Source organism: Ovis canadensis, chromosome 2 (assembly GCF_042477335.2).
Source record: "Ovis canadensis isolate MfBH-ARS-UI-01 breed Bighorn chromosome 2, ARS-UI_OviCan_v2, whole genome shotgun sequence".
NCBI lineage: Eukaryota > Metazoa > Chordata > Mammalia > Artiodactyla > Bovidae > Ovis > Ovis canadensis.
The window spans coordinates 190,561,476-190,582,329 of NC_091246.1; the positions used below are offsets into that span (position 1 = coordinate 190,561,476).

The 20,854-nt window shown below is 38.2% G+C and overlaps 1 protein-coding gene across 6 annotated transcripts in view; it reads left to right on the top strand.

Moving 5' to 3' along the window:
* PTPN4 (protein tyrosine phosphatase non-receptor type 4) overlaps window positions 1-20,854 on the top strand; it is a 193,551-nt gene that overhangs the window by 111,656 nt on the left and 61,041 nt on the right. For all 6 annotated transcript variants that reach the window (XM_069577813.1, XM_069577812.1, XM_069577817.1 and 3 more), the window contains 2 exons: window positions 7,831-7,894; window positions 11,829-12,001. In XM_069577813.1, coding sequence (XP_069433914.1) covers window positions 7,831-7,894; window positions 11,829-12,001 — 237 coding nt within the window. The remainder of the gene's footprint in view (window positions 1-7,830; window positions 7,895-11,828; window positions 12,002-20,854) is intronic.

The window sequence follows — 20,854 nt, forward strand, 5'->3', positions numbered from 1 at the left end:
GGGCATACTGCATTTCTGAAAACTAGAGAAACAGATGAATACAAGAAATGACAGCTTACCAGGGCTAGAAACCACCGCTACAGCAGTACCTGGCAGGAGTACATAAAGGGTGGTTGACAAATTGCTGGAGACAGAGCAGAGACTAGCTTGTCAGATAAACACTCCCTCAGGCCCTGCTTACTTAGGAAGGGCCCTTTGCTACCAGAGATCTCAGGGCCAAGATTGACAGAAAATCCGCTTGTGATCGAAGGGCAGGATATAGGGGTTGAGCAGGAAAGTAGCTTGAAATATGCTCAGAGCCTTCTTTTCTTATTAGCAAAGATCTGTCCTAAGGAAGTTTATTTATACTTAATCAAAATGGATGTTACCAGGGCCTAACCGAGGTGGAGGAAGGGAAGCCCTCTCTACTTTTTGTTTCAGCTCGGGGAGGGCGGGGGGGGGGGGGGGAATGAGTTGCAGAGCACTGAAGGGTGCAGCCAGGAGGCCCAGCCCACTAACCCACTGAGACCAGATCACAGGAGTAGAGACTGGCATCTGCCCAACCCCAAACTTAACTGCCACATCACCAGGGCTCTTGTATAATAACAAAGGTTCAAAATTTAACTATAAAGCTCAGACCAATTAAGAAGAACTGTCTTGGGAAACCCAAAGGTAAAAGGGGAGAGAAAATCAAGGACAGTAGAAGAGAAAGCCTCAAATGCTTACCACAGAAACTGTTCCTTCAGAATAGCCACAATTTGAATTGAATTAGTTTCTAAAGGAGTTCATGACATAGGGCACTGTTGAAAATAATAGAGCAATGTGTTGGCAGTTAGAGAAGTTCACAGCTGGGTGTGGTTTTTGAAAGGATGGGGTGACTGATACTACTGTCATTTCAGTATTACTTTGGACACACCCAGGGCTGTGCCTTCCTGAAGAGCAATAGCAGAAACATAAACTGAAGATTGGGGTGCAGAGTTCATGCAAGTAAACCGCCAAATAATAATAAGCTGGGAAGATGGGATTTTCCAGGCAAGAATACTGGAGTGTGTTGCCATTTCCTTTTCCAGGGAACTTCCTGACCCAGGGACCAAACCCATGTCTCCTACATTGCATGTGGTTTCTTTAGCACTGAATGTCAGGTTCAGTGGGAAGCTCAGGTGTGTCATGTAGCTAATGCATTACAGTAAGCAAATAATGAGGCTCAAGATCCACTGGAAATCAGATCTTCCACCATCTAGGATCTAGTTGGTTCTAACCAGTTTTTGTCATGTCCTGTGGCTGTGTCATTCTTTTAAAGGTTGTGCCCTGCCCACTTCCCTCTTGTTTCAGTACTGTGCCTGGCAATAGCAAAATACATATTCCTTTCAAGGATACATAGCTCATTTATTAGAAGAAGCAATATGTTAGCTATAAAACAAGCTTCAACAGTTTTTTTTTTACTGAGTTATAATTAGCATAACATTAGTTTCAGGTATACAGCATAGTTGTTTAGTATTTTGTATACATTATGAAACAGTCACTACAAGTTCAGTGTTCATCTATCACTGTATAAAACCATTACGTGTTTTAGACTGTATTCCCTCTGTGTGTATTACACTCCTATGACTTATTTTATACCTGAAAGTTTGTGCTCTTAATCCCTTTCACATATTTGTCTATATCTGCACCGACGCTTCCCCTTGGCAACCATTCATTTGCTGTTTATATCTATGAGTCACTTTTTCATTTTTTAGATTCTACATATAAATAAAATCATAAGGTATTTGTTTTTCTCTTTCTAGTTATTTCATTTTCATAATACCCTCCTGGTCCATCCATGTTGCCACAATGACAAAATTTCTTTTCTATGACTGAGTAATGATGCTTTTAAACTGTGGTATTAGAGAAGACTCTTGAGAGTCCCTTGGACTGCAAGGAGATCTAACCAGTCCATCCTAAAGGAGATCAGTCCTGGGTATTCATTGGAAGGACTGATGTTGAAGCTGAAACTCCACTACTTTGGCCACCTAATGTGAAGAACTGACTCATTTGAAAAGACCCTGATGCTGAGAAAGATGAGGTTGGGAGAAGGGGATGACAGGATGAGATGGTTGAATGGTGTCACCGACTTGATGGACATGAGTTTGGATAGACTTTTTGAGTTGGTGATGGACAGGGAGGCCTAGTGTGCTGAGGTTCATGGGGTCTCAAAGAGTCAGACACAACTGACCAACTGAACTGAGCTGAACTGAATATTCATACACATCTACACACATACATCACATCTTCTTTATCCATTCATTATCAGTGGACACTTAGATTATTTCTTTATAGTGCTGCAGTGAACATTGTTGTTCAGTTGCCAAATTGTGTCTGACTCTTTGCAACCCCATGAACTGTAGCACTCCAGGCATCCCTGTCCCTCACCATCTCCTGGAGTTTGCCCAAGTTCATGTTCATTGAATCGGTGATGCCATCTAACCATCTCATCCTCTGTCTCCCCCTTCTCCTCCTGCCCTCAATCTTTCCTAGCGGCAGTCTTCTGATGAGTTGGCTGTTCACATCAGGTAGCCAAAATATTGGAGCTTCAGCTTCAGCATCAGTCCTTCAAATGAGTATTCAGGGTTGATTTCCTTTAAGATTGACTGGCTTGATCTCCTTGCTGTCCAGTGGACTCTTTAAGAGTCATATTCAGCTCCACAGTTTGAAAGCATTGGTTCTTCAGTGCTCTGCTTTCTTTATGGTCCTGCTCTCACATCCGTACATGACTACTGGAAAGACCATAGTCTTGATTATACACACCTTTGTCATCAAAGTGATATCTTTGCTTTTTAATACACTATGTAGGTTTGTCATAGCTTTTCTTCTAAGAAGCAATTGTCTTTTAATTTCATGGCTACAGTCATCCGCAGTGATTTTGGAGCCCAGGGAGAGAAAATCTGTCACTGCTTCCACCTTTGCCCCTTCTACTTGCCATGAAGTGGTGGGACCAGATGCCATGAACTTAGTTTTTTTGAATGTTGAGTCTTAAACCAGCTTTTTCACTCTTCTCTTTCACCCTCATCAAGGAGTTCTTTAGTTCCTCTTCTCTTTATGCCATTAAAGTGGTATCATTTGCATATCTGAGGTTGTTGATATTTCTTCTAGCAATCTTTATTCCACCTTGTAACTCATCCAGCCGAGCATTTCACATGATGTGCTCTGTGTATAAGTGAAATAAATGGAGTGACAATAAACAACCTTGTTGTACTCCTTTCCCAATTTTGAATCAGTCAGTTGTTTCATATAAGGTTCTAAATGTTGCTTCTTGCAATGAACAGAAGGATACATAAATCTTTTTGATTCAGTGTTTTTATTTACTTGGATAAATACCCAGAAGCAAAACTGCTGGATCATATAGTAGTTCTGCTTTTAATTTTTGGGGGGCCCTCCGTACTGTTTTCCATGATAATGGCACATATTTACATTCCCACCAGCTGTGCACAGAGATTGTCTTTTCTTCACATCCTTATCAACATTTGTTATTCCTTGTCATTTTAATAATAGCCATTCTGACAGGTCTGAGATGGTATCTCATTGTAGTTTGCATTTCTCTGATAGTTAGTGATGTTGAGCATCTTATAATGTCGCTGTGGGCCATGTGTATATCTTTGTAAAAATGCCTCTTCCAGTCTTCTGCCTATTTTTTTAATCAAAATTTTTTTGTATTGAGTTGTATGTTTTTTGTATACTTAGATATCAACCCCTTATTGGGTGTATCATTTGCAAATATCTTCTCTCATTTGGTGGGCTATCTTTTCTTTTTGTTGGTTTGCTTCACTGTGCAAAATCTTTTAATTTGATGCAATCCCATTGTTTATTTTTGTTTTTGCTTCCCTTACCTGAGGAGACATAGCCAAAAAATATTAGTAAGACTGATGTCAAAAGAGGTTACTAACTGTGTTTTCTTCTTGGAGTTTTATGTTTTTAGGTATTAACATTTTTGTCTTTAATCCCTTTTGAATTTGTTTTTGTGTATGGTGTGACAAAGTTGTCCAGTTTCATTTTTCTGCACATAGCATCCAGTTTTCCCAATACCATTTATTGAAGAGACTATCTTTTTTCCGTTGTACATTCTTTCCTTGTTGTCATAAATTAATTGGCCATGTGAGCATGGGTTTATTTCTGGGCCCTCTATTCTGTTTCACTGATATTTATATCTATTTCTGGGCCAGTGCCAGACTGTTTTGGTTACTGTAGCTTTGTAATATATAGTCTGATCTCAGGGAGCCTGATACCTCCAGCTTTATTGTTTCTGAAGTTTGCTTTGGATATTTGGGTCTTTTGTAGTACCATACAAATTAGATGATTATTTGTTCTAGTTCTGTGAAAAATATCTTTTATACTCCTCCCCTTTCATATTATGTTTTTAATGTTATATTTTGCATCTTTTAATTTGTATATCCCTTAACTAGTTGGTGTAGTTATAGTGTTTTCCACAAGTGGCTGTACTAATTGACATTCCCATCAACAATGCATGAGAGCTCTCTTTTCTCCACATTCTCACCGAACATTTATTGTCTTTCTGATGCTAGCCGTTCTGACAGGTGTGAACTGGTATCCCTTTGTGGTTTTGATTTGTATTTCTCTGATGATTAGCAGTATCGAGCATATTTGCATATTCATGTTGGCCATCTGCATTTCCGCTTTGGAAGCACATCTATTCAGTTATAATTTTTACTTGGGTTGTTTGATTTTTGATTTGTTTTTATGTTGAATTGTATGAGCTGTTTATATATGTTGGATGTTAACCCCTATTGGTCATATCATTTGCAAATATTTTCTCTTATTCAATAGATTGTCTTTTTGTTGTTGGTTTCCTTTGCTATGCCTAAGCTTTTAAGTTTAGTTAGGTCTCATTTGTTTGTTTTTATTTCATTTATTTTAGGATATAGTTCCCAAAAAATGTTGCTATGATTTATGTCAAAGACTATTTGCTTATGTTTTCTTCTAGGAGTTTTATGGTATCCAGTCTTATATTTAAGTCTTTAATCCATTTTGAGTTTAGTTTTGTATATGCTGTTAGAGAATTTTCTAACCTCATTTTTTAACATATAGCTGTCCAGTTTTCCCAGCACCACTTATTGAAGAGACTGTCTCCATTGTATATTCTTTGTTCCTTTGTCATAGATTCGTGACCATAGGTGCATGCTTGAGTTTATTTCTGGACTTTCTATCCTCTTCCATTGATTTCTGTGTCTGTTTTTGTGCCAGTACCGTACTGTTTTGATTTCTGTAGCTTTGTAGTATAGTTTGAAGTCAGGGAGCATGATTCCTTCTGCTGTTTTTCTTTCTCAAGATTGTTTGGCTGTTTAGAGTCTTTTGTGTTTCTATACAAAATTTGAAATTATTTGTTCTAGTTCTGTGAAAAATGCATTGGTATTTTGATAGAGATTGCCTTGAATATGTAGATTGCTTTGGATAATGTGGTCATTTTAACAATAATAATTCTTCAGATCTAAGAATACGGTGTATCTTTCCATATGTTTACATCATTTTCAATGTTTCTCAGCAGTGTGTTTCAGTTTTCCAAGTACATGTCTTTCGTTTTCTTAGGTAGGTATATTCCCAGGTATTTTATTCTCTTTACTGTGATAGTAAATGGGATTGTTTTAATTTTTCTTTCTGTTAGTTTGTTGTTAATGTATAGAAGTGGAGCCAGTTTCTGAATATTAATTTTATATTTTGGTACACTTTTTCATGCTTTTCATTTCTGTGCTTACATTGCCTGTCTTTTCTTGCTCTGTACTTTATCCACTGGAGCTCTTAGCATGTTAATTAAGTTGTTTTAAACTCTCAGGATGATAATTCCAGCACTCCTTTCACATCTGGTCCTGATACATACTGTGTCTTTATGTTGTTTTTTTGCCTTTTGGTATCCCTTGTAATTTTTTCTTGATGGGCTGATCTGATATCCTGGTAAAAGATTGTTGTTCAGTCACTAAGTTGTATCTGATTCTTTGCCACCCCGTGAACTGCAGCATTCCAGGTTCCCTATCTTTCACTATGTCCTGGAGTTTGCTTTAATTCATGTCCCTTGAGTCGACGATGCCATCTAACCATCTCATCCTCTGTCACCACCTTCTCCTCCTGCCCTCAGTTTTCCCAGCATCAAAGGTCTTTTCCAATGAGGTGGGTCTTCACATAGCATAGCCAGTGTTGGAGCTTCAGCATCAGTCCTTCCAATGAATATTCAGGGTTGATTGGTAACCTTGGTAAAAGGAACTGGTAAAAGGAACTGCTGTAAATAGGCTCTTAGTAACGTAGCCATGAAATTAAAAGATGCTTACTTCTTAGAAGGAAAGTTATGGCCAACCTAGATAGCATATTGAAAAGCAGAGACATTACTTTGCCAACAAAGGTCCATGTACTCAAGGCTGTGGTTTTTCCAGTGGTCATGTATGGATGTGAGAGTTGGACTGTGAAGAAAGCTGAGCGCCGAAGAATTGATGCTTTTGAACTGTGGTGTTGGAGAAGACTCTTGAGAGTCCCTTGGACTGCAAGGAGATCTAACCAGTCCATCCTAAAGAAGATCAGTCCTGGGTATTCATTGGAAGGACTGATACTGAAGCTGAAACTCCAATACTTTGGCCACCTCATGCAAAGAATTGACTCATTGGAAAAGACCCTGATGCTGGGAGGGATTGTGGGCAGGAGGAGAAGGGGAGGACCGAGGATGAGATGGCTGGATGGCATCACTGACTCGATGGACATGAGTTTGGGTAAGCTCTAGGAGTTGGTGATGGACAGGGAGGCCTGGCGTGCTGCGATTCATGGGGTCGCAAAGAGTTGGACACGACTGAGCAACTGAACTGAACTGAATGTAGTGATGAGGGAGTGGTGGTGGGTGCAGTCCTATGACTAGCTTTGTGTTTTTTTGAGCCTCTACCTCTGGATTGTGAGCTTCACAAGTGTTTCTCAATTTTTTCTCCCTCTTTGGATGGGGCAAGATTTCTAGAGTGGACTAAAATTGGGTATTTTCTTTCCCTGGATCATTTAAGGCTCTTGTTAACTTGTTTCCCCTAAATGCAGACCTTGTTAAGAGCAGAGTGCTCTGGCCTATTTCAACATGGTTTCTTTTCCCCTTTCCCTGTCGGAAACCTGAGGGTATTTTCCTCTGATATTTACTGTTGGAATTTGTTTGAGCTTCTGGAGATTAATCTTAGAATTCTGTGAGGGCCTCCCTATGACTGGGTCCTCTTGGAGTTTTTCACTCTCATAGTTAACCAACATGACAAACAATAGTTTCAACAATTCATGGAATACAGTTCCAGTTTTCTTACCCTGGCACTGCTTCCTCTGGCAGTTTCTGCTTCCAATTCATCTCTCAAATCTTGGAGGTAGAGTTTGCTCTGTGCTCTTCTCTTTTGGATCCAAGAAGAATTGATGATGTTTAAGCCTTTTGAGCTTTTTACTTGTTGCTAGGATGTAGTGGTGATTTCTAAGCTCTTTGCATGTAGAGCAAGGAAACTACTTGTAGTTTTAAAGAATAAATAAACTATATTTTTGGTATTCTTGAATTTTTAACTTGTAATATGTGTTTTTATGTAAATTTCGGATACAAAATTGAAAAATGGATAAGTTCTCAGTAAATGTTCTGGTAAAACAGTTCAACTCACTGTATAAATTCTAATTATTTTTTCATGACAAACCAAAAACTTTTGATTTTTTAATGTATATATGTATATATATTCTTTGGTGTATATGTACATATAGTTAAATGGATATACTAAACATGCAATTAAAAGATTATTTTTAACTACTCTTTGGTTGATACTTTTATCTTTGTTCAATATTTTAAATACTTCAATTCATTCTCTTTTTATCCAGGTTGAAAATTGTGAAAATTTCTTTTAAGTGCAAACAGTTTTTTATTCAGTTAAGAAAAGAATTGGTGAGTATTGTTCTTATTAATATAAATTTTTTATAAAGAAATAAATATTCATTACAGAACTTTTAGTGTAAATAAAAGTTTTATTAATACTATTAATAACTGCCAACTAAGTTAATTTATAGTTTGTGACAAAGTATTTCTCCAGTGTTTCTGTGGTTCTGATCTGAGGTTATTCTAGATAGCTGTTCTGCTGTCTCTTGAACATAAAAACTAATTTCAGTTGTGATAGTCATTGTCAGTCCCCGTATTCTATTCATAAGATCAGTAACTGAGGATTTATATGTCCTTTTTCTTTGTATCTTTCTTTTTGTTAACTAAATCTGTAGCACTTCCTTTTATTTGTAAGTTCATTTCATTGTAGAGAATCTGAGTGTTTAGTTTTGTTTGTAGTTCATGAACGTGTAGTACATTTCCTGCCTTTGTTAGAATGGTGATGTCCTTTTTTTATATTAGCAATAAATACAACATGTTGAGTTTTCATAGAAAGTACAGTATTGTAAAGAGTGTCATCTTATAAATGGTTTTTATCTATTTCATTGAATTAAATTAGCCTTATCCTTTGACTGACATTATTAGAAGTCTTGACAAATTAACACATATTTTAGGGTGTTTATTTGTGTGCAAAATGTATTTGAATCAAATGCATTTTATAGAGGATCTTGATCTATTGAGTATAATTCATCATCATTTATATTCACAAAATATGGAAGTTTTTTGAAGAGAGTTTTTGAAATAAATCAGGCGGAAATTAAGTGTAGTGCTTGATAGGTATATAATATACAATGTTATATGTAGAGCATTACTGCCACCACAGAAGCTGGTATTATTGCTAATAGAGCTGATGCAGTAGCAGTTATTAACTCTCCCAAAAGGTAAATACTATTCTCATTTGTAGCATCATTAATTTGTTTGTCCTGTTTTGAACTTTCAAAATATGAAATCATACAGAATGTTTTTGTCTGCCTTCTTTCCCTTAGCATTGGGAGATTGCTCTGTGTTGTTACACAGAGCAGTATTTTGCTCCATTGCTATTTGGAATTCTACTGAATGAATATACTATCAATTAGTTATTCACTCTTAATTATGTTAATGGATAGTTTTGCCATTTCTGAATGTGGCTATTATGATTAATGCTGTTAATGAACACTGTTGTACATGTTTCAATAAATGTTTAGAGGAATAAAATATATTAAATCATGTCTGGAAACTGGAGAACAGACATTTTACTTTTGATAATTATATTGGTAGGTGATATTGAAGCCAATTTTTCCATTTTGCTTTCTGTGGTACTGTTGTTATTTGTAATAATATAGTATCTAACATTTCTGGAGATCTTACTACGTGCCTGATAATGTGTATTAACTATTTTCATATCATTTAGTCTTCACAGCGATTCTCTGAGGTAGTGTTAGTACATACAAAGCAACTCTTAAGCATAATTAAGAATTCTCTGATGATCAGTAAGTAATATTTTAACATATTTTCTAGCATCATTATTTAATATTTTTACATGGACATTTTACTATATTATACTTACAGAAAAAAATCTTCATGACCTTTTGATAGGCAAAGATTGCCTTAACAGGACATAGAAGGAAAACAAACATTAAAGGAGAAGATCGATAATTTAGACTGTGTTAAAATTAAGAACTATGGCAAATAGCATAGAATATGTGTATAATAAACACACACACCATGTCCTTGGTTGTATATCCAAGCCAATCCAGAAATACATTAGTGACTTGAACAGACACTCCAGAATTCAGAACAGAACTGAAAATATCTCCTCGTCCAGTAATATGAACTTTGTTAAACAGCAGACAAATACAAATTATAACCAGAATGTGATAATTCCTCACAGCCATCAGAATAGTGTAATGAAAAGATTGGTGAACCCAGTGATTTGGGAGTATGTGGAGCCTTCATTGCTTGTAGGGGAAGTGAATATTGAGCTAATCATCTTGGGAAACGGTTGGTATCTACTAGAGGTGAGCACATGACTTTCACTTTCAAAGTGGAGAGTGAAAAAGTTGGCTTAAAGCTCAACATTCAGAAAACGAAGATCATGGCATCCGGTCCCATCACTTCATGGGAAATAGATAGGGAAACAGTGGAAAGAGTGTCAGACTTTATTTCTGAGGGCTCCAAAATCACTGCAGATGGTGACTGCAGCCATGAAATTAAAAGACGCTTACTCCTTGGAAGAAAAGTTATGACCAACCTAGATAGCATATTCAAAAGCAGAGACATTACTTTGCCGACTAAGGTCCGTCTAGTCAAGGCTATGGTTTTTCCCGTGGTCATGTATGGATGTGAGAGTTGGACTGTGAAGAAAGCTGAGCGCCGAAGAATTGATGCTTTTGAACTGTGGTGTTGGAGAAGACTCTTGAGATTCCCTTGGACTGCAAGGAGATCCAACCAGTCCATTCTGAAGGAGATCAGCCCTGGGATTTCTTTGGAAGGAATGATGCTAAAGCTGAAACTCCAGAACTTTGGCCACCTCATGCAAAGAGTTGACTCATTGGAAAAGACTCTGATGCTGGGAGGGGTTGGGGGCAGGAGGAGAAGGGGAGGACCGAGGATGAGATGGCTGGATGGCATCACTGACTTGATGAATGTGAGTCTGAGTGAACTCTGGGAGTTGGTGATGGACAGGGAGGCCTGGCGTGCTGCGATTCATGGGGTCGCAAAGAGTTGGACACGACTGAGCAACTGAACTAAACTGAGCACATGACATCTATGATCCAGCAACAAAAATTCACACCTACATGCATCAGACAAAATACAGAAATATACATAGAAGCAATATTTTTACATTACCAAGCTAGAAACAGTAAATGTCTGTCAACAGTAAGTGGATAAATAAACTGTGGTCTCTTCATACAATAGAATACTGTGTAGAGTGAAAATGAGTCAGTTACTGCTTCACAATTAAATGGAGGACTATAGAAACATAATAATGAACAAAAGAAGTCAAGATACACGTGTATGCATCCATGTATATAAAATTGAAAACAAGCGTAACCAATCTGTGGTCATAAAGTCAGAAGGGTAGTCACCTTTATAGAGGTGATCTGGTAGAAAGGGAGGATGAGGGATACTCACAGGTGCTGCTAATGACACATTTCTGAATCAGGTTGGGAGGGTCAAAGGTTACAGTCACTGTGAAAATCAGAGCTCTACATTTATGACATGTCTGCCTTGCTATAGATAGTTTATTATTTCAGTAAAACTGTTTACTTAAATAGTAATTGGTGCCAAAGTTTTTAAAAAGTTAAAGGAATACTTCTATTCTGTTGCTACTTATTTTTAAAATGAGTTTCAAAATAGTGTTCTGAAGTACTGAATGTTTTTATTTACTTATTTACAATCTAGACAGATTTATAAATTTAAAAATATTGTTGAAAGGTATGGTGATGTGTCTTAAAGTTTAATTTGTGGGCAAGGATTACATTTTGAAATGCTTATAGCTATTAAGTTTTGAAAATAGGTATATATCAAGTTTTAAATTTATTTGTGAACATTGCTCAGTTGTGTCCAACTCTTTGTGACCCCATGGACTATACAGTCCATGGAATTCTCCAGGCCATAATACTGGAGTGGGTAGCCTTTCCCTTCTGGAGGTGATCTTCCCAACCCAGGGATTGAACCTAGGTCTCTCGCATTGCAGGAGGATTCTTTACCAGCTGAGCCACAAGGGAAGCCCTAAATTTATTTCTAACTATAAAGTAAAAGTTCCTATGAGTTGTAACATTGCCAAATAAGGTCCACATTTTGCCACCTATTTATATTACTGCTTCTTTATTGAATAAGCAGAAAAGACACAAGAAGGATTAGTGTTCGTAGGACTAGAATATTTATCTGTAAAAAAATAAATGGAGCATTAGATTCTGACATTTTCATGATATTCTCTGCCTTTTGTCATTTATTACAGCATGAATCTAGAGAAACATTATTGGGATTTAACATGGTGAATTACAGAGCATGTAAAAACTTATGGAAAGCGTGTGTAGAACATCACACATTCTTCCGTTTGGACAGACCACTTCCACCTCAAAAGAATTTTTTTGCACATTATTTTACATTAGGTTCAAAATTCCGGTACTGGTAAGTATTGCTTATGCTTTGATTCTTTACTGTTGATTTTTCCTCCCCTTAAATAAAGGTCTAGTTTATTGAACCAGAGAATCTGTTAACTCATACATGCCAACTGAGTCAAAATCTCCATGAAATGCGGCCTCCTTTATTTATATCAGCAAAAAGTTCTGTACTTTCTCAACATATAAACAGACTTAAGAAACCTGTTCCATTGACAATTCCAGGTCATAGTTTTCTAAAGAAAATCAACCATATTATTTACAGCCTACCCATGTTATAATTTCCATTGTATCTTTGTCAAATATTTACAAGAAAACCTTTTCATGAGGAAAATATTCACATGTGGCCCAGAAAAGATTTATATTATAAACCTGAAGCATTTATAATTGCCCTATTTGTAATCAGAAAAAAACAAAACATAGCATGTAGTGTAGTACAGGATATACCATCAAAAAGACATCCTCTTCCAAATAAGTAGTAACAGTAGCCCAAAAACTCATTATCAGCACTTAACTAGAATTAAGGAAATTGTAATCATAAAAAAGGCACAGAACATTCTTAAGTGGCTTGATGTTATGATTGACTTCCCTGTCACCATCCCAAAAGCCGTATTGGGAAAAGTAAGGTATTGGTACTTGTAAATTTAAAGGTAATTAGATTTAGATATTGAGTATGACAACAGTTGTGACAGTCAAGGAAAAATCAAACAGTGTTATCTATTGGTGCTAAATCTTAGTAGGGACAGATGAGATCCCCATGAGAGAGCAATGCAGACCATAACGGCGTTCCCCCAATAAACTGCATCCCTAACCTAAAGACCACCAGGCTTGTTATGCAAGAACTACGCTTTTGCAGAATGTTTTATTCCCTGTCTTCTTGAAAATATGATATACACAGTAAATATACACATACCACTTCATTTAGGCAATAAAAAAATTAATAATAGTAACCAGTCTTTAACCATAATTTAAACCAGACTCAGGTGAAAAAAGAAAAGTAATTTACCCTGACTGTACCGTAGAAAACAAAATCTAATCATGATGACTAGATACAAAAGATGGTTAAAGAAACCACTTTGGGAGAAAATCATCCCTGAAACAGGATGAAATTTTTACCTGGATATTAATTTAAAAAAAAAAAAAAAGCTCAATGGACTTCCCTGGTGGTCCAGTGGTTAAGGCTCTGTGCTTCCTCTGCAGAAGGTACAGGTTCGATTCCTTGTCAAGGAACTAAGATGCCACATGCCACGTGGTGCAGCCAAACAAAACAAAAAAGGAGGAGGCAGATTTCTCATCATGAAAGTTAAAGTACTGAATAGTAAATTAAATAGTTCTTTTTGAAAAATGAGCTCAAGAACTATATAATTTAACAAGAAAATACTGGTTCGCGTGGGAGCGACACTTGCCGTTCAGGCTGTTCCTGCCCCTGGGGGAATGTGGATCTAGTCCTGGCAGATTTTACATTTTTAAAACAACGTAAGATATAATTGATATACAATAAGCTACCATTTTTAAAAATCAAAATTTTCTGTTTTAAATATATAATGTATATATACATCCTTGAACCCATACCACAATTAAGACAGTAAGTATATCCACCCTGGGATTTTCCTCATACTCTTCTGAAACGCCCTTTCTCCCACCTCTCTTTGTCTCTGTGTAGCCACTGGTATGTTTTCTATACCTAAATATCAGTTTGCATTTTGTAGGATTTTATATGAATTGAAGCACACATGTAAAATATTCTGTTTGTTATATGCTCTTTTTCTCAGCATAATTATTCTGAAATTGATCCATTTTTTTGCCTGGATTGATAGTTCATTTCTTTTTATTGTAGGGTAGTATTCCATGTGTAGGTATAACATAATTTGTTTATCCATTCACTTAATTGTGGATATCAGACAGACTGTTTCTCCATTTGGATTGCTTTCGGGCTTGGACTGTTAGGAATAAAGCTGCTGTGGACATTAGTGTGGAAGGATGTGTATGGACATTTGCTTTAAGTTCCCTAGGAGTGGAATGACCAGATCATGTAGTAGATGTGTATTTAACTTTCTAAGAAACTGTTGGTCATTTTCCAAAGAACATGGATCATTTTTTGCACCTGCTAGCAGTGTTTGAGAGTTCCAGTTCCACCACATTCAAACCACTGCCTCCTGGTATCTTGTCATGTGGCTAGTTTTCTGAAAAGCATATAAGTTTGGTAAGTTCAGTTTACCAGTTTTTTCTTTCATAGATCTTTCTTTTGTCATATTTAAGAAATCTTTGCCTAACCGACAGAGAGATTTATTCCTCTGTTTTCTTCTGAGTTTTATAGTTTAAACTCTTATATTTAGGTCTGTGATCCATTTGAAAGTAGTTTTTGTATATGGTGTGAAGTATGGATTGAAGTTTATCTTTTTGTATATGGATATCCAGTTGTTCCAGCATTTTTTTGTTGAAAAGGTTACTCTTTCTCCACAGCATTGCGTTTGTACCTTTGCTGAAAATCAGTGTAGTCCATATTTGTGTGGATATATTTCTGGACTCTTTTTTAAATAGTAAGTCTTAGTCCAGCTTTCCCAGCAGAGGGGATGTTGGGGACCATGGCAGGTCTGGGTGGCCTCAGAGCCTGCTGTGCACTAAGCCCTGCACCTGTACCTCTGTCCTGGCTGCCAGTGGCTGGAGGTGCGCCCAGGGCCCATAGGACAGGTGGGCACAGAGTTCGTCTGTGCTTGGGGGGCCGAGTGAGGTGAGGTTCTGGTGCCCCTCAGAGTATCGCGGGAGTTCGGTGAGGGGCCTGCACACTGCTGTGCTCTCCATCCTTTTCCAATTCTGAAGCATCGAGAACACCATGAGGTAGCAGTCATTCAATGGGGAGTTTGTCTACTGTGAACTAGGGGCCTCCTGCTAGGGTCTCAGTTCTTGGCTAGTCCCAGAACACGAGATTGCCTTGTGTGTGCCAGCAACAGGTACAGTTATGGGCAGGAAAGGAAGGACAGTGACTCTTAGTCTGTGAAGATAGGCAGAAATGGTCAGCTATCAACGACCCATCTGTGGGTCCAGCTCAGTCCTGTGCGGCTGCTCCGTGGAGTAGTCCTGTGCATGTGGCTTTTGTCACTCTAGGACTCACTTCAGGACAGAACTACTCTGCAGTCCTGAGTTTCCCACCCAAGATGGGGTCCTGCTGCGGAGTCCAGGGCCCCGTCCTGAGCTCCTCAGGAGAGTGCGCCAGCGTGGAGCCAGGGGGCGTGCCCAACTCACACAACACTGGACATGCACATCCAGCCTTCTCACAGTGGTGCCACAGAGTCAGAGAAAGTCACAGCCTTGGGAATGTGCTCCAATGAAAAACAGTCTGCAAGCTTAGGAAAATAATTTTGTGTGGAATGATGCTGTGTTGAAAAACAGTTCTGTGTGTCTTTCCCACCTTGGTGTGGATCAGCAGGGCTGAGGCAGCAGGTGTGTTTCCAGAAGTATAACCGGAGATTGCCTGGAATCCAGAAACTCCAGGTCACAGCATATGCAGTAAAGAGGACAAGAGGAATTGGGGTACCATTCGTGTTGGTGGCAGGCAGGTACACCCAAGACAGGGGTGTTCCACCGCTGGTAGCCACAGCCCATTTGGGGTCCTAACCCTGAAATCCTCAAGCCAGGTGGTCAGGGAGCTGCAAAATCTTCTGGGCCAGCCCAGCCTACAATCCTAAGATGTTCTTCACTGTGTTTGAATCATCTCCCCCGGACCCATGGGGAGAAATCTAGATGAGGCTTAAGAATTAGTGCTGAGAACTTGAGTCTTATAGTTAAACCTTGAAACACAGTGTTTTCAGCACAGGGTGTTTAAGTGAATGGAAGGATTTTAATGCCTTTTTCAAGGAGGGTGTCTCCATATTGGCAAAACTAGAGAATAAATGGGTCTTAAATAAACAGTCTTAAATCCAGTAGCGTTTGTCTTCTACCTTTGTTCTTTTTAAAAGTTGTTTGCGTTTCCATCTGAATTTTAGAATTAGCTGATCAGTTTCTATAAAAAACACTTCTGGAAATCTAACTGGAATTGTGCTGAAACTATAGATCACTTTCAGAAGAGTTGACATGGTATTGACTTTTCTGCTGAACTGAACTGAACTGAACTGAGCTGAATCTGCTAGCTCTGAGAGGGCAGAGAGTGTCTTATACAGTGTCTGCCAGCCCAGCTCCCAGTCTGCAAAAATAGGGGCTCTATAAAGACTTGTTTGATGAATCATTGAAAGAATTGCCTTCACTTTCTGTAGTTTAGTCAGTTGAAGGACTTTTCTAATAGATTCTAGATACATTGAAACAAACATGCATTCTTGGGTTCTAAGAAAGTGAAGGAAATTCCCAGGAGCATTGAAGAAATGGGAAAGAAAAGGACATCAAGATAAAATGCTTTAGGGAGCTGAGAGCTATAGGAAAGAAAGCTGGGGTAACACTTGGGGCAAATACTGGAGTTAGTGCCAGGAGGTTAAGTAAGCTTAATCCGCCAAGGGCTCTGCTCTCAGCCCTAACCACAACAACACAAGAGAAGACTCTATACATGGACATCACCAGATGGTCAACACCGAAATCAGATTGATTATATTCTTTGCAGCCAAAGATGGAGAGTCTGTACAGTCAACAAAAACAAGACCAGGAGCTGACTGTGGCTCAGATCATGAACTCCTTATTGCCAAATTTAGACTGAAATTGAAGAAAGTAGGGAAAACCACTAGACCATTCAGGTATGACCTAAATCAAATCCCTTATGATTGTACAGTGAAAGTTAGAAATAGATTTAAGGGTCTAGATCTGATAGACAGAGTGCTTGATGAACTATGGAATGAGGTTTGTGACATTGTACAGAAGACAGGGATCAAGACCATCCCCATGCAAAAGAAATGCAGGCCTTACAAATAGCTGTGAAAAGAAGAGAGGCAAAAAGCAAAGGAGAAAAGGAAAGATATAAGCATCTGAATGCAGAGTTCCAAAGAATAACAGGAAGAGATAAGAAAGCCTTCTTCAGCAATCAGTGCAAAGAAATAGAGGAAAACAACAGAATGGGAAAGGCTAGAGATCTCTTCAAGAAAATAAGAGATACCAAGGGAACATTTCATGCAAAGATGGGCTCGATAAAGGACAGAAATGGTCTGGACCTAACAGAAGCAGAAGATATTAAGAAGTGGTGGCAAGAATACACGGAAGAACTGTACAAAAATGATCTTCCTGACCCAGATAATCATGATGATGTGATCACTAATCTAGAGCCAGACATCATGGAATGTGAAGTCAAGTGGCCTTAGAAAGCATCACTACGAACAAAGCTAGTGGAGGTGATGGAATTCCAGTTGAGCTGTTTCAAATCCTGAAAGATGATGCTGTGAAAGTGCTGCACTCAATATGCCAGCAAATTTGGAGAACTCAGCAGTGGCCACAGGACTGGAAAAGGTCCGTTTTCATTCTGATTCCAAAGAAAGGCAATGCCAAAGAATGCTCAAACTACCACACAATTGCACTCATCTCACATACTAGTAAAGTAATGCTCAAAATTCTCCAAGCCAGGCTTCAGCTATATGTGAACTGTGAACTCCCTGATGTTCAAGCTGATTTTAGAAAAGGCAGAGGAACCAGAGATCAAATTGCCAACATCCGCTGGATCATTGAAAAAACAAGAGAGTTCCAGAAAAACATCTATTTCTGCTTTATTGACTATGCCAAAGCCTTTGACTGTGTGGATCACAGTAAGCTGTGGAAAATTCTGAAAGAGATGGAAATACCAGACCACCTGACCTGCCTCTTGAGAAATCTGTATGCAGATCAGGAAGCAACAGTTAGAACTGAACATGGAACAACAGACTGGTTCCAAATAGGAAAAGGAGTACGTCAAGGCTGCATATTGTCACCCAGGTTATTTAGCTTCTATGCAGAGTACATCATGAGAAACGCTGGACTGGAAGAAACACAAGCTGGAATCAGGATTGCCGGGAGAAATATCAATCACCTCAGATATGCAGATGACACCACCCTTATGGCAGAAAGTGAAGAGGAGCTAAAAAGCCTCTTGATGAAAGTGAAAGAGGAGAGTGAAAAAGTTGGCTTAAAGCTCAACATTCAGAAAACGAAGATCATGGCATCTGGTCCCATCACTTCATGGGAAATAGATGGGGAAACAGTAGAAACAGTGTCAGAGTTTATTTTTTTGGGCTCCAAAATCACTGCAGATGGTGACTGCAGCCATGAAATTAAAAGACGCTTACTCTTTGGAAGAAAAGTTATGACCAACCTAGATAGTATATTCTAAAGCAGAGACATTACTTTGCCGACTGAGGTCCGTCTAGTCAAGGCTATGGTTTTTCCCATGGTCATGTATGGATGTGAGAGTTGGACTGTGAAGAAAGCTGAGTGCCGAAGAATTGATGCTTTTGAACTGTGGTGTTGGAGAAGACTCTTGAGAGTCCCTTGGACTGCAGGGAGATCCAGCCAGTCCATTCTAAAGGAGATCAACCCTGGGATTTCTTTGGAGGGAATGATGCTAAAGCTGAAGCTCCAGTACTTTGGCCACCTCATGCAAAGAGTTGACTCATTGGAAAAGACTCTGATGCTGGGAGGGACTGGGGGCAGGAGGAGAAGCGGATGACCCAGGATGAGATGGTTGGATGGCATCACGGATTCGATGGACGTGAGTCTGAGTGAACTCCGGGAGCTGGTGATGGACAGGGAGGCCTGGCGTGCTGCGATTCATGGGGTCGCAAAGAGTTGGACTCGACCGAGTGACTGGACTGGACTGAACTGAGTTTTCTGAGTCATGAAACATGGTATCTTTTTATTTAAATCTTATTCCTCTGTAGTTTTCAGTATACAGGTTTTTCACATCTTTGTCAAATATATACTTAATTATTTCATTTTGTTGATGCTATTGGAGATTGTCTTACTATGTTTTAATTTCAGATTGTTCATCACAGTTAGAAATGCAGTTTTTTTTATGTTGTTCTTACATTTTCTTAAACTTTGCTTTACCTCATGTCTTCTAGGAGCTTTTAAAAACTCTTTTCCAGCAGATTTTCTTCCTGGAGGATAAAGACAGTTTAATTTTTCCTTTCTGTTTTGATCTTTTTTCAAATCATTTGTTTTATTTTTGGCTGTGCTGGGTCTTTATTGCTGTATGCAGGCTTTCTCTGATTGTGCTTGGGCTTCTCTTGTTGCAGAGTTCAGGCTCTAGGGCATGCAAGCTTCAGTAGCTGTGGCACATCGGCTCAGTAGTTGTGACTTGTGGGTTCTAGAATGTGGACTCAGTAATTTGGCGCACCGTCTTAATCTTTCTGGACCAGTGATTGAATAGGTGTCCTCTGCATTGGCAGGTGGATTCTTAACCATTGGACCACCAGGGTAGTGGTGATCTTTTTTATTTCTTTTGCTTTACTGATTGCTCCAGTATAGTGTTGAGTTGAAGTGTGAAAGCAGATATTGTGTCTTGTTCCTTATCTTAGTGGGGGACACTCAGTCTTTCATTCTTAAGTGTGCTGTTGGTTTTGGGCTTTCACAGATGCTGTATATCAGGCACGTTAAGGAAGTTCCTCTATTTCTCATTTGTGGTAAGTTTTTATTAGGATTGGATGTTAATTTTCGTCAAAAGCTTTTTCTGCGCCTATTACAGTGATCATATGGGATTTCTTTTTTATTTATTGCTGAATTATATTGACTGATTTTTCAAGTGGTAAAGTAACCCTACATTTCTGAAAGAAATCCCACTTAGTTATGATCTGTTATACCTTTTGTATATTATTTTATTCAGTTTGCTTGCATTTATTTTAGAATGTTTGCATCTATGTCCATGAAGGATATTTATATTCAGTTTTCTTGTAATGTTGTTATCAGATTTGGTGTCAGGGTAATTTTGGCGTCGTTGAATGAGTTGGGAAGTATTGCTTCATTTTCCGTCTTCTAAAAGAGTCTCTGTAGTAATATTATTTACTTTTAAATATTTGATAGAATTTTCCTGTTCTGTTCTTCTAATGCAGAAGTGTGATTTTTTTAAGGAGGCTTTAGAACAGCACATTTTTTCTTTAACACAAATGAAGCAGTTCAGGTTTTCTTTTTCTTCCTAGGTGAGCTTTGACAGTTCATGTTTTTTCAAGGAATATGTTTTGTCTAATTTCTTTAACATTTTGGCATAAAAGTTGCAATATTTCTCTATTATGTTTTCAATATCTCTAGAATCTACTACTGTCATTTCTCTCATTCTTGTTATTGATAATTTGTCATTATCTCTTACTAGTCTTGTTAAAAGTTTAACACTTTAGATTAAATATTTTTAAACATTGTAAATGCTAAATAAAACCTTGCTTCAAGTTTATATGTAGCTTATGGGCCACCCTTTGTCTACCAAGTCTTAAAGGAAAAAAGTAAGCAGAAAATATTAAACTTAACCAGGTTCCCATTCAGAACAAGGGCCAGTAGATAAGCATTATCACATATATAAAACCTCAGGGAATATAACATGTCTGACCTCATTTTGAAAAAAATAATTTTTTTAATGGTAAGTTTAAGCCATTCAAGAGAAATCAAAATGACTAAGAATAATCTTGATGAGCTAATTAAGAATAAAGATTAAAATCTTTAAGTATGGAACCAATCCTTAACAACTATGAAAATTAAAACTATAGAATAGTATTAAAATATTATGAACTTCCTTGGTGATACAGTGGATAAGAATCCACCTGCCAGTGCAGAGGACACCTGTGTCCTTCTATTTCTGGTTCAGGAAGATTCCACATGCTGCAAACAAGTAAAGTGCAAGCACCACAGCTACTGAGCCCTTGCTCCAGAGCCCACGAGCTGCAGCTGCTGAGGCCCCATGCTGTAAGTGCACAGGCCTAGAGCCTGTGCTTCG